Here is a 14,674-nt window from a genome sequence, read left to right as displayed (position 1 = left end):
TCACTGATTTCCCATTGGCTGACAAAAGGGACACCTGACCAACCAGAATCCAGCAGTATATGCTGAAATCAGCCTGATTCAAAGAGAAGCTAGAAGTTATTAATCAAATATATTCTGAACAGGAGAAACTGAGCAGCAAACCAATACTTAAAAAAAAATGGAGAGTGATTATTTGAATCCTACTAAGGTTTCGATGGGCACACCTGATACACATGCTATTGAATCACCAGTGATGGCACACAATGGAGGAAATGTAAGTACAGGGTAAATGAGTGAATATTATATTTCAGGAAAATGTTGTTCATGTATTTTGTTAAAAAGGAAAAAAAAAAACATGGTGCTAGACACCAAAAGGATAGTAACAGAGAAACTACACTTTTTCCACAATTTCACACCGTTAAGACTAAATCACTTTCTGTGGACCAAATCATCTACTGGTAGTACTGGTTCCCAGACCAGCTCCTTTGTATAATGTACTATACAGCCTGTGTTCATGGTCCAGGATGACGTCCTTAGTATAATGCACTATACACGCTATATGTTGGCAAATGGACGCATGTGTTCCCAGATCAGATCATGACTGTAATTTACACGTCACTTTCCGAAACGCGGCACCTGCTCGATTTACAGTATACACCACTTCGGCGCATGCATGCAGTACGTTCTATGAGAGAAGGGTCCAGCAGCAGGCGCCTGTAGAGTGGTCAGTGGTGCTCCACCGGAAATACGTCACCTCCACAGGAAACACGAGGCCTCAACTCTGTGTCACAGTAAATAAACCCTAACCTTAACCTTAACCCTAAGCCTAACCCTAACCGGAGCTCCACTTTACGTCCTTAAATATCACGTGTTTCCTGTGGAGGTGACGTATTTCGGGTGGAGCGCCACTCTACAGTCTACAGGCGTCTGCAGCAGTGCAGCTAGACCCTCTTGTTCTACGACGCTGCCAGGTTTGCAGCACGCATGCGTATTATTTTACGACAGTACGTCACGCATATTGGGGGAGTGCGAGTCGCCATTTTGGAGCCTCAAGGGTGCAGCTGGCAGCTTTGTCTTTCCCTGGTTAGCTACAATCCCCGCCCACCCAAGCGAGTCTTTAAAAGCTGCTTCTCCATCTTTCAGCTTCCTTTCCGCGTATGCGCCTTGCTCCTGTCACGGTTTCCGGGTTGTACTCTTCTGCTTAAAGGTACAAACTTTGGTTTGGGCAGTGATTTTTACTTTTAAAGTGTTTTCGCATACGCCCGCTTACATGTGAACGTATCCTGTGCATTAAGTGCATTATCATTGTAGTTTGTCGCTAAGCCATTCATTAGCATACCAGTGGCGCATGTTAAGCACAAACGGGTTTCCAGTTACCCTTGACGTTGCTCTAGATTGTTGATTCATGTCATGATATTATACCGATTTCTTTTTGCCAAATGATTTCGGACATCATTTATTGTCTTGGGGTTCTCCGTAAGTTGTAGATGTACTGATTTAAGTGGTTTTTTTTTCCAAATGCACGTGTGAAATACAATTTATAAATGTTGACAGCCCGACTATTTGTGATTAGACCTGGAACAGGCCTACTTACGCTGCTTGAAAGTTGCAGTTGGGACCCAAAACGTTTTGATATGCAATTTAAATAAAACGACTTTAGTTTCCATTCAGTTAAAACGTTTTGATATGGTAAATTAGAAACTTTTCTACGGTGTGTACATTAATCCCGTTCATATCATTGCCACTGAGCTATATATATCGTATACCTGACTGTGGATGCATGACCATTTTTAGTCACCCAAGACTACTTTCTAATTGCACGTTTACTTTGAAAACATTGCTCAAGTGAATCAATTTCACTAGTTACCTCAATGCTTTGGAATTTAAAGTAATTTCACGTTTGCTTAATTGGAAAATGTTAGTGTACATTAGTCATCCTTTCACACACACGTCATTGTCTGTTACAGTGACATTCGCAAAGCTTACATATGTTTGAAACTTTCCAAGCACAACTGTGTGCCTGTCCCTGCCTGGTTACTTTTGTCCGGTAAATGTTTTAGGTTACCCTGGTTCGGTCTTACTCTAACCTGACTTTTTTAGGGGGAGGATTTGAAATGCTGATTATCTTTGCCCATGTAGATTAAATGACAGTCAAACCAGTCTTTATAACCCATGTTTCACTGTTGTCGATGTCGGTTTTTGTTTCTGCAGCTGAACGATGGCTGGCATCCAGGAGCGTACCTTCATTGCCGTCAAACCCGATGGTGTGCAGAGGGGTCTTATCGGGGACATCGTCAAGCGCTTTGAGCAGAAAGGATTTAAACTCGTTGCTATGAAATTTCTCCAGGTGAGTCAGCACTTGCACAGCTGTTGCATTTTGCCGTTCGTGTGCGAGCCCTATTCGAATGACTGTGACATCTTGTGTTTAACATGCATGTGAAGCGTAAGCCGGTATAGTTAGTGTGTTCTTGCAACCTGAGTCTTAGTCATTAGTTCCTGGACGGTGCTTGAGTGTTTAATTATATGGTAACCCGTCCTTGTTTTGGTTTAGGGTAGCAGTTTCTTGTTGGCTGAGGTTAAAGTTTTTCATCTAGAAAAATTGCATTGCATGTTGATGATTAAGATTATATGAATTTGAAGCGCCTGTTTTCACATGTGTGAGAGTGCCAAGCATGGTAATATAAATGGGCTATAATAATGGGGGGGGGGCGGATTTTATTATTCTGTGTTAAAAGCTAGAGAACTGAACTTGTATTTTTGCTGTATCATAGTAACAATGTGCTGGTATAGTAATCCAAGTCGCTTAAAACCTCTGCAATTATAAATATCATTTTGATTGAGTTTAGTCTTCTGGATGGATTGAGTGGTAGCTTTAGTGCTTTAGTGTGCAAAGCCTGCAAACATTTTGGCTATGAAAATAAGCCCCCCCTGCCAGTTAGCTGACCTCAGTTGCCCCATAACTATTACTATTGTAAACAAACATTGGACAAATTATGTGGAAGAAATGTATATTTTGGATTACACAGCAGGAACCTTGTACAATCCTGAAAACCAAAATGTATTTCCTACCAAGGATCTGCATGCGAAAATGTAATAACACTGTATCGCTGCTTTCTGAGCTTCAGCTAAAACTGATGCCTGTAAAATACTGCATGAGGCGTTGAAGCCAAGCTTTAATATGGGTGCTTATTCTCCATTTACTGCAGGCGTCCGAAGACCTCCTCAAGAAGCATTACATTGACCTTAAAGATAAGCCGTTCTATAATGGACTGGTGAAGTACATGGCCTCTGGTCCTGTACTGGCAATGGTAAGTATGCAGTAACTTTGTCATAGACCTTTAGTTTCCCATTTTAAAGGGTTATTTTGCATGTATAATTATGCATTTTTGGGCCACTTTGAATATTGCACCTCACATTTTTCTGATTTTTTTAATATTTTCAAACAATTATGTGTGGCTAAATACAGTAATTCCCACATATGGTTTGGTTAAAGAAAAATATATTTAAGTTTTTCAGCCTGTCTGTTAGCTAGCTAAGATGCCAAGTGGGCAGTATTGTATGTCTATCTATATTTCACTACATTGACTTGTCTCAGAACAAATTGTAGGTCCTAGTTTTTGTTTTTGCTGACCTGTTAAATTATACTTGGTTGTAATTTTAAATGAGACACGAGAACATAGATTTATACCTGCAATAAGTAAATGTGTGTCTTTATTTATTCATTTTAAACTTGAATCTACATTTTGAATTTTCAGTTGAACTCTAAAAACTAAATCTGATGTATGAATGATCTGCTCTTGATAGATATATACACTCACCTAAAGGATTATTAGGAACACCTGTTCAATTTCTCATTAATGCAATTATCTAATCAACCAATCACATGACAGTTGCTTCAATGCATTTAGGGGTGTGGTCCTGGTCAAGACAATCTCCTGAACTCCAAACTGAATGTCAGAATGGGAAAGAAAAGTGATTTAAGAAATTTTGAGCGTGGCATGGTTGTTGGTGCCAGACCAATATTAGTATTTCACAATCTGCTCAGTTACTGGGATTTTCACACACAACCATTTCTAGGGTTTACAAAGAATTGTGTGCAAAGGGAAAAACATCCAGTATGCGGCAGTCCTGTGGGCGAAAATGCCTTGTTGATGCTAGAGGTCAGAGGAGAATGGGCCGACTGATTCAAGCTGATAGAAGAGCAACTTTGACTGAAATAACCACTCGTTACAACCGAGGTATGCAGCAAAGCATTTGTGAAGCCACAACATGCACAACCTTGAGGTGGATGGGCTACAACAGTAGAAGACCCCACCGGGTACCACTCATCTCCACTACAAATAGGAAAAAGAGGCTACAATTTGCACGAGCTCACCAAAATTGGACAGCTGAAGACTGGAAAAATGTTGCCTGGTCTGATGAGTCTCGATTTCTGTCGAGACATTCAAATGGTAGAGTCAGAATTTGGCGTAAACCGAATGAGAACATGGATCCATCATGCCTTGTTACCACTGTGCAGGCTGGTGGTGGTGGTGTAATGGTGTGGGAGATGTTTTCTTGGCATACTTTAGGCCCCTTAGTGCCAATTGGGCATCGTTTAAATGCCACGGCCTACCTGAGCATTGTTTCTGACCATGTCCATCCCTTTATGACCACCATGTACCCATCCTCTGATGGCTACTTCCAGCAGGATAATGCACCATGTCACAAAGCTCGAATCATTTCAAATTGGTTTCTTGAACATGACAATGAGTTCACTGTACTAAAATGGCCCCCACAGTCACCAGGTCTCAACCCAATAGAGCATCTTTGGGATGTGGTGGAACGGGAGCTTCGTGCCCTGGATGTGCATCCCACAAATCTCCATCAACTGCAAGATGCTATCCTATCAATATGGGCCAACATTTCTAAAGAATGCTTTCAGCACCTTGTTGAATCAATGCCACGTAGAATTAAGGCAGTTCTGAAGGCAAAAGGGGGTTAAACACCGTATTAGTATGGTGTTCCTAATAATCCTTTAGGTGAGTGTATATAGCTAAACTCTTCTGTTAATGTCTTCCTAGGTATGGGAAGGTCTAGGTGTAGTAAAAACAGGAAGAGTGATGTTGGGAGAGACCAATCCTGCAGACTCCAAACCCGGAAGCATCCGCGGAGACTTCTGCATTCAAGTTGGCAGGTGAGTCTGATGATGCTTGGATATTATTAGCTTTATTTTACACGGGCAACTAATTTTTCTTGCCAAATGGTCACTAAACCTTCTGCCTTTTTGTGTTTCTGTTCTCAGGAACATCATCCATGGAAGCGATTCTGTCGAAAGCGCAAATACTGAGATCGGTCTGTGGTTTAAACCTGAGGAGCTGGTGGCATACAAAAGCTGTGCACAAGACTGGATCTACGAGTGAAAGTCTCACGGTCGCCCTGCTGTCTAAGGTCTGGTGGGACGGTGGTTCCTGGAACTTGCATTATCAAACTGATGCTCGCCAATAAAGTAATGAACTCAAACTGTTGCCTTGAACTTTCAGTGTTTATTCTGTCTTTGGTTGTAACCAGTAGCATTAATCTGAAATGGATCCTCTGGTTTTATAACCTGTGCAAATTCCCTGCTTCCCTAAATCCCGACTTACAATTAACATTACAGTCAAGATTAAGGCAGCAGATCAATAACCTAGAACCCTTTCAGGTCCATGCTACTCTTCCTGTATTAAATCTGTTTGGAAGGCGGCAGCTTTTAATTTCCTTGTACGCATTTGGAATATCGCGAATGGAAATAAACACACTGTACAACAGTCTTTGTCATTATCAGATGTCTGATTTAGCATTAATTCAGCATACGTAAACAGTACTTCATTATACTAGGAAATGTATAAAGGATGTCAATGGAAAAGATAATGAAACGGATACTGACATTAGCAACTGAAAGAAGGTTACATTTACATAGCACTCAAGATGCCTGAAGTGCTTTACAGAACCAACTGGGAGCCACTTCAGCCCCCACCCCTGTGTAGCCCCCACCCCTGTCATGCGACAGCAGCCACTCTGCACCAGTACGCTCACCACACAGTAGCTAAGCTAAGATGGTGAAGAGGCAGGAAAAGATTCAGGTATTCAGTCTCTGTAACTCCTTGTGTGTAGAGCCTGCATCTGTACACTGTTTGTGGGCTCCCAGACACCTTCACCCCCACCCCTCCCCAAAAAAGAAATTTTCCCAAGTAACCCTCAATGAGGCCTTACAGTAATGCACCAGGATCTTCACAGACCAACAACCCAACTGGTCTCACATCCAAGCACTGGCCAGACCCAACCATGCTTAGCTTCAGACAGACTACCTGGCCTGAACTACAGGAGCTGTGGCTGCTGACAACTTAGCACAGTGATCACTGAGAATGTGAGTTGGACCCTAAAGAAAGGAAATACATCAGTTAGATATAGGGGATGGTAGGAGGGGGTGGCTGAGTAGCACAGTGGCTAACACCACTGTCTCACACTCCAGAGACAGAGGTTCAAGTCCCATGGCTCCCTGGGAGCCTGCAAGCCTGGTCATCTGCAAACTGTACATGGGCTCTCACCACACACATCCCCCCCCAGTACCTTAAGAAAACAAAAGGCCAGATTTTAGTCAGGACATCACCCCTACTTTTTCCAAAAGATACCAAGCAACCCTCAATGAGGCCTTACAGCAAAGCACAAGGATCTTCACAGACCAACAACCCAACTGGTCTCCCATTCAAACACTGTCCAGACCCAACCATGCTTAGCTTCAGACAGACTACCTGGCCTGCACTACAGGAACTATGGCTGCTGACAACTTAGCACAGTGATCACTGAGAATGTGAGTTGGACCCTAAAGAAAGCAAATACATCAGACATATTATTAGTTATTATTAATTATGTTAATTGTGCAAAGAAAAAGACTATGTATTCACTATGAAACTTAAATTGATACATTAAAAGTGAAGAACCATTTTTTCCCAGGATAATCAACTGCAGAAAAACCACACCAATACTAGTCTGAGAGAGATACATTTTTTTTACAAGACCACCAGAAATGGAGGGAGATGAGAGGCAAGGTAAAGAGAAGACAGTGATTGACCTAACTGAAAGAGAGAAAAGTAGGCAAAAGGATTACCAGCGACGGGTCAAGTGGACAGAAGCAGGCAGATGGTCGTCACCCCAACCCAAAGTCCTGAGGCTGATTAAGAGGCAGTAGCACAAGCAGAGTCATCAAGGTTAGATGATTGAGAAATGTCATTAATGTAGTTTTTAAGTTTAGGACCATATGAAACAGAATGATCCAAATGATTCTTCCTAATCAGAATGACCAGACCTGCATCAGCCCTTTCATATGCCACCACTAAGTGACACCATTTCAGTTTTACGTTCAATTAGTTCCAAAATGTTCCTGGCAAGTCTGAAAAAGACCCATCAAATACTTTTAGAGTTACTGTGTTCACAAGACCAAGTGTCTTCTGCAGCTGCGGTTTCCTTTCCTTACTTCTACCTATCGCTGCTGCTTCATTTTTGGGGCAATTTGTCTCAAAATGAAATCAGGTGTAGATCCTAGTAAAAATCAGTAATAAGATCCATCGAATACTTCTTGACTTCACAGGGTTAAATGTCATCTGCAGTCAGCCTTTCCTTTGTTGCCACTAAGAGGCTGCTTCAGTTTTGGGGCAACCAGCCTCAAAATTTGGCCAGTTGCAGTTCTTCACCCAGGCAATGTGTATGCGAAGCTTGAAAAAGATCCATCAAATTTTAACTGATGTGTGTCTGTTAAGGGGGACCAGTCCCAAAACCATGTCAGGGTTCCCCAACTCCGGTCCTGGAAGCCCAGAATCCAGACGACACCGTCTGCAAGACCCGCACCTGCTGTCACAGACTGACAGAGTAGGAGATACTGCAGGCAGTTCAGACTATTCTGATGCAGGATCCCCTGGCATTGGTCCACTCCAGCCTACCGTCCAGATGCACTCAGAACGGGTTTCCAGCACATGACCGGGAGGCCACAGGCCACAGCACCTCCAGTTAGCTAACACTGAGCACCAATGCTCACCCCACTCATCACACTCAAATGCACACCGCAGTCATCAGGGAGATCAAACAGAAACCAGTACCAATGCATAGACGACAAAGCAAATATTTTATTTGCAGTATGTAATGCAGCCACAAAACATAAGAAACGTATGGAGGTGTTGACTAATACTATACCAAGAAGTATTTATAATCCATATCACTTTCAGAATTTGCAGTAAAAAAAAAAAAAAAAAAGCCTCTGGCTTGTTCTTAAAAATAATTCTGCAACCTCAGACTGACTGTGGCTTGGAAACCAAGAGCTGGATATTGTTCCATAATCACAGGTCTGACGGAGCAGCTGAAGACCTCAGTAAGGTGAGTCACCTGCTTGTCTGCAAACAAGTACAGAGACGGAAGAGAAAATTCAAAACGTGTTGAGGAGGTGATGAAACATTTATTAAATTCAAATGGTTTTGATATTAAAGATGTAAAATGATCCGTAAGCTGAGCTCCAGTTAATTTCTGTCAAGTTCTAATATTCAATGTGCACATCAGCAATAAATCAGCAGGGAGAAAAGAAAAAAACCTTAAAATACCTACCTGGACACTTGGCTTTCATCAGAAGTCTGTGTAATGCTTCAACCTAATTAAAACAAAAAGGGAAAATGGTATATATACACACACAGGTACATACATATTATACCATCATATCTGTCCTGCACCCAGAGCTACCTGGGACAGACTACAGGGCCATTTGCATTATGGAGCTCTGAGACCCACATGTCAGTAAAACAGACTTAAGCCTCACACCTGTACAGCAAGGCCTTCCCTTTGTTATTTGCCACGGAGAAGAAGCCGCTGTTTGGAGAGAAGTCCAGGCACTGCGAGAGATAGACCGTCTTCTTCCGAAACACGGGGTAGTTGGAAAACACTGTGAAGCTGGGGATGTGGACCTGAACACATTCAAAACCAAAAACAGACTGTGATGTGTACGGACTCAAAGTCACGAACTCGGTAAACCTCAGTCTGTCAGTACCAGAAAACCCAATTGTTTCAGGATGGAATGAATGCAAATAATTCCCAGGAATCTGTGATTTCCCACTGGGGTCACTTAAAACTATCTACTCTTACACTAACCTATGATACTACAGTGCCAAGTTTACAAAAATCATTTAAAAAAAGTGACCAACCAGTCGAACAGCTTCATCTGCTGCATTAGAGGCAATGGCAAGAATTTCAGTGGTGGGGTTAAATTGCAGGGAAGAGATGGGGGTCAGCAGATTCATGATGGCCTTGATAGGCTTGGGGTTTGACTCCTGCAGGCAAGCGTCACTGGAGTAAACATTCACCACTCCTGAGCTGGACCTGGGAGGAGAAGACAACGTAGTCATCAGCTATGCATTGCAGCCTCAGCCTCATCGGCCAGAGAGATTTTTTAGTCAGGATAGTCAGTGACATTCAAAACGGAGTAAAAGACCGGTAAAAAAAAAATGAAATAAGAGAAAATACGCAAACTTCATCTAAATTACTCACCCACAAGCCAGATACTGTCCATTCTTGGACACAGAAAGTGCAGTTAGCTTCAAGCTGCCATCATCCGTTAGCCTGTTCAAGCACCGGCGGCTTTTCACACTCCAAACGAAAACCTCTCCGACATCTGCAAGACAAGCAAGAAAAGCGTTACACTCTCAGCCTGGAAATTTAAGGGGAATAAAACAGAATACACAACATAATAGCAAACACCACATTTGTCAGGATTACGATCAAATGTAACAGGTTTTCACAACATGGGTGATTTAATTCTAAACGAGCCGGAGACGATGCTTAAAATGTAACATCGCTGGGAAAGAACTGGGCTTTAATCAGGCCAAATCAGTATTTCAGTGTTACACATAAACTACGACTGTACATCCTCATAAATGATACAAAACAAACCAATTGCAAATATTTAAAAATTGCAACCCAACGGTAATCATTTTTACCTACTTTTTGCGGGATATCAAGGAAAACAAGTCCAGAGACGGTAAATGGAACAGAAAGTCTAAAACGTGCTGAGGAGGTGATGAGACATTCATTTGTCTTCCTGCTTCCCTTACGATAAACCACCAGACCTTCCACCGACGTCCTGAATGGGCACTTCCTGCCATTCCCGAAACCGTGCTTTTTGATCAACCCCTTCATATACAAAGTATAACTCTTGTCCAAGACATGGCAACCACAACACACAAGTTTTGAAGCTGAGTAACAGGTGCTTAATCATTGAATGTTGCATGTGTGATCAAAATAGACCACTGGTAGCTAATGGCTAATCCTCATGCTATTCCACACTCTGCTTGAGACAGAGGCTCCCCCCCATGGTGACCCAGCACTGAGTCTCTACCCTTAAATATCACATCTGACAGCTTGCGTGTCAGGCTGCCTCACCTGAGCCGACGTAGATTTTGCTGCCGTCCGGGGAGAAAGCAGCGCCTGTGACTTCCCCGTTTATCTTCATGCTGCAAACTAATTCCTTAGTCTGAAAATGTTTAGCAACGAGGATTTAATTTCATTAAATTAAAAAACTACCCTTTACAGAACATGTGCACTTTGCCAATAAAAGGACAGACAAACACTGCTATTGGCAGCTGACGTTCGAAGGTTAGGAGCAGGATCCATCACTAGATTAAGCATTTATCTACACTTACTAGATAATTAATATTCCCAAAAAACAGACCACGAAACAAAACATACTCAACGTTATCAAAGGCTTCTCAAAATATGTACAATTCAAAAAAACAATTTCGGCTCATTTTGACTGTATTATCCCTGATAAGACATATACTGACTCATTCTACTCCCTGTACTACCCAAACCGGAAATAAACACTTACCTTCATCGTCAGCAAGTGGAAATATCCAGAAGAGCCTACAAAGAGGAGGTGGTTCCCGTCTGGGGAAACTTCAAATTCCTTGAGCTTCTTCTCTTCCAAACCTACAGTAATGAAAAGTAATACTAAGTGATTTGGCGAAAAGAATTTTCCAGATCCATTATAATCTTATGGGACCACCACTGTATATGTGGTCCTTCGTAGACCGAAACTCCATTATGAGGCGCATGACCACAAGTAATGAGAAGCAGTGTTTACGTTGTGATATTTCAAAACAATAAATCATTAAGATTAAAAAGCCAACGGATCCACATGGGCAGCCCTGCTCACCTCGGACCCCCTGTACGGGGACGACCCGACCCTCTATCATGTCATAGACGTAGAAGAGCTTATTGTGACTGCTGGTGGCCACCACCTGCTCTCCGTCGGCGCTGAAGCGGGCTTTGTACACGGGGAACTTCTCCAGGAAAACACTCTGGATCTTAGGGTTGGTCCTTCCATCAACCTTATAGTCACAGAGAAAGAATGAGTCCACATCACATCCGTAAAGATGTAATGCAGCAAAAACTGGTTTATCTCTCATTCTATCCCAAGAGACTGTATCGTAACATCTAAAACTTTACATAAACCTAACCGGAAAATGTGCCACTTGCCAGAACTGGTTTTAATTTGGTGCAGATGAGAATTTGGCTAAAACACGAGAAATACAGCCAAGCTTTACTACATTGATTATCAAAGTAACATAGTGAGAATCTTATATAGCATACTGAGAAACTATATTCTATTTTACTTATTTAAAAATATAAACAATAGCATCAACAAGCATCCAATTGTACTTCTAACAGAATTACCTGGAAGAGAGAGACGGACTGGTCGATTCCTGCCGTCATAACCACTTGTGCTGAGGGGTGAAACTGCACAGTACTTAACTTTCCTGAAGAAAGGCGATCATTATTTGCATTTAAGCAGTTCTTCATCTATAAAGGAGAATAAGGTTCATGATTGAAACACACGCACAAGCATTTACATTATCCTACCCGCCGAAGTAAAACGTGCATTAAGCAAATAAAAGTATTTTGATTATTCAACTGATCGAAAAAGTCTACATGCGCAAAAAAATTATGAGCATCCAAAATCACCTGTATAGTGCCTTTGGGGAGCGTCTCTGAGGCAGCCACAAAGTTCCCTGTCTTGCACAACAAGTTGTCATCTTCGTCACTTGCTTTAAAAAATAAAGAAAAACACGTACCTCATGATATGTGCTGTTATTTTGAAAAACAGTATTACAGGTAATAACAGAAATGTACAATATTTGCATAATACAAACTAACATGACAGCAAAATCAGAGGTTTTAGAGGCATTGTGCATTAAATAGAAGAGAACTTAGAAACTGGAAAAACAAAAATGACCTTACAGTAGATAAAACAATTCTACTCCATATCATACTTGATGACTTGGAATTTTGTTAGTTTTTTTTTGACAAAGTGGCACATTTCAAACTTAAAGCATCACCATCTAATGTATATTCTCAGGATTCCAACTCAAAAATGTCAGTGGAAAACGTCTGTTTTAGTCTGACTGCCAACCTTCAGCATCCTTGGCTTTCTTCTTCTTCAGGTGCTTCTCTGCCCATGATGGAGTTCCACCCATTGCTCGCTGGAACCTGAAGAAGCACCATAACTCCATTCCTTGGTATTCAATATATGCCAGTATAAAGCCACATTCACGGCCGAACAATATGACTCACTGTTCCCTAAGTTTCCTTTGTAGCTTTTCTTTTGAGTGTATCCGTGCAGCATCTGCCATGATGCCGGCACGTTTGCAGCGGTTGATATCTACTCTGCAGCAGGACAAACACATACAAATGCACAATTGTGTATCATGCATCTTGTCTGCCGGTCTTTCGTAAATCTTAATACCACAGATTACAAAAGTCACACCTACTCTTTCTCAATGGCATCTTCCTCGTCTTCCCAAGCCGCCTTCCTGGGAGGCGGCACCGGCAGCCGCGCTTCATTTTCCGCCTCCGATTCGTCGGAGTCGTTGCTTAGCAAGTTCCCGTGCATATAGTCGTCATGCTTCAAAAGAATCGCGATTATGGAACTATGCAATATGTTTAAACAAATCTATACAAATATATGTTTGTAACTAAAAGAGGTCCAAAATTGGTTAGGGTGGCATTTGTAACAGCAACACTGGTCAAACCAATATTTCTAGACGGATTATAATACCGTGGCAATATTTTACACAGTATAATCATGATTAACTATACCTCGTTGTTCAGTTTTTCCAGTAACTCCTCTTCGGCACCGAAAACCAGTTCTTCCAGAAGTCTCTCCGATTCTTCTTTTTCGCCTAATGCCGACACTCTCTTAAGATTTTTCTGCCTCTTGAGAGACTCGCGATCTGTTTGTGTTATATTCACATGATCATCCCGCACTCTTTTCATACCCTTTTTCTTTGATTTGTAATGTGGCGTGTCTCCGTCCATGGTTAATCTAAACGTTAAAAATGAACCTCCCGCGTACTATATATATTTGATATCAGAGACCATAAACCTACCTAACTAGCAAAAACAATCTGGCCAGCAAGCCAGCCATGTGGTAACACACACAGCTCACACTGTCAAGCCCTTTCACCTCTGAACTTCCACGCAAACACGATTCCCAAAGTTTGACCTTTACGTCACTTCCGGTGTTCGCAAAAACATTTCTAATAGACATAAATGTTGGTTTGTATATACTATACACTTATCTATGTACTCATATGTCGCTCCTTGTTCTGCTGCCGTTTCTAACGAGACGGAATCCTATTTTAACAATGATCACGTGGGTTCCTTGGTACACGCGGATCACAGATATACGCTGTAGTACCACAGTTTCGCCACAAGGTGGAACTATCACCCTATGCTTTTCTTTCATGGTCTGTCTGTCTGTTGCAGATAGCTAACCTTTTGCTGTAATAGACTTTGCGTGTATACAGCGCCGTGGTGTATTTCCTGATTTCCCCTTTTACCACATACTGTACTTCTAAATATTGAATGTTTTCATTATATACCTGTGTCATGTGTGATATACTTCTGTGTCAAACAGGGTGTTGGCAGCCTTGTACCCTGTACTTCTCCTTGTACCCTGTACTTCTTTGAATATGATATGCATAACATAGCCAATGACTGAAGAGGGATAGATTCTTTTTTTTTTGTATTCAGTACAGGTTTGTCACCAGAGAAGAGCCTCTGTAGGTAGATGTCAGTGGACTTGGTGAATGGAGACCTTCTTCATAAAGCACATGCTACACCAGGTTTACACTGGCTGTGTAACACGCATGATGAGTGCAGTGCCTCTTATGAACACCCTGTGCCTTCAAGCTGTGGTCACGATCACTCTACACTCTAAGCTGGAGAAGTTTATGGTCTGTAGTCTGACCATAACATCCCAGTAACATCCCAGTGAATAAGATGTCTGGCCAAGTGGACAACTTTCCATTGGCGGTATTTTCATGTTACATTAACTCCATTGTCTAGCTTTGTCTACCTATGGTGTGAAAAAGGTCAGAAGCTCGCCCACTGAGGTCTATTTTCGAGACTATTTTCGAGTAACTTTCAAAGTAACTCATTACTAAAAATGTATTGTAATTTAAAAGAATGTTTTATCTCCTTTAAAAACAAAACACTATTGTAATAATGTAAAATGCATTATCTTCTTACCTCCTCAAATTTTTAGCCTCCAGCAACCACTGATATTAAAAGTGGCTTACTTTATAATGATGACTATAATGGAAAAACTTCAATCCCGAAAGAATTTTTAAGTTTGAAGGTT

At 41.7% G+C, this 14,674-nt stretch overlaps 2 protein-coding genes across 3 annotated transcripts; one reads left to right on the top strand and one right to left on the bottom strand.

The window, feature by feature from the left end:
* The first annotated feature begins 1,027 nt into the window (after window positions 1-1,027).
* On the top strand, window positions 1,028-5,765 carry LOC111843268 (nucleoside diphosphate kinase B). Its single transcript, XM_023810719.2, has 5 exons — window positions 1,028-1,186; window positions 2,191-2,326; window positions 3,186-3,287; window positions 5,043-5,155; window positions 5,264-5,765. The coding sequence occupies exons 2-5, from the start codon at window positions 2,198-2,200 to the stop codon at window positions 5,379-5,381; spliced, it is 462 nt and encodes a 153-aa protein (XP_023666487.1). The 5' UTR covers window positions 1,028-1,186; window positions 2,191-2,197; the 3' UTR covers window positions 5,382-5,765.
* A 2,332-nt stretch (window positions 5,766-8,097) lies between these two features.
* utp18 (UTP18 small subunit processome component) lies at window positions 8,098-13,539 on the bottom strand. 2 transcript variants are annotated; one of them, XM_023810683.2, is made up of 15 exons: window positions 13,419-13,539; window positions 13,129-13,262; window positions 12,801-12,934; window positions 12,604-12,696; window positions 12,443-12,519; window positions 11,995-12,077; window positions 11,707-11,832; window positions 11,186-11,360; window positions 10,859-10,959; window positions 10,414-10,504; window positions 9,523-9,646; window positions 9,180-9,354; window positions 8,800-8,942; window positions 8,590-8,632; window positions 8,098-8,381 (listed from the first exon to the last, which is right to left on the bottom strand). In XM_023810683.2, the coding sequence occupies exons 3-14, from the start codon at window positions 12,920-12,922 to the stop codon at window positions 8,608-8,610; spliced, it is 1,335 nt and encodes a 444-aa protein (XP_023666451.2). In that variant the 5' UTR covers window positions 12,923-12,934; window positions 13,129-13,262; window positions 13,419-13,539; the 3' UTR covers window positions 8,098-8,381; window positions 8,590-8,607. The 2 variants fall into 2 exon arrangements, with proteins under 2 accessions (XP_023666451.2, XP_023666450.2); XM_023810682.2 differs by having other exon boundaries at window positions 13,129-13,530.
* Between the last annotated feature and the right edge of the window lie 1,135 nt (window positions 13,540-14,674).

This window comes from Paramormyrops kingsleyae, chromosome 22, assembly GCF_048594095.1.
Source record: "Paramormyrops kingsleyae isolate MSU_618 chromosome 22, PKINGS_0.4, whole genome shotgun sequence".
Taxonomy (NCBI): domain Eukaryota; kingdom Metazoa; phylum Chordata; class Actinopteri; order Osteoglossiformes; family Mormyridae; genus Paramormyrops; species Paramormyrops kingsleyae.
Note: the sequence above shows the minus strand (reverse complement) of the source record. Positions and strands in the feature narration are given on the sequence as shown.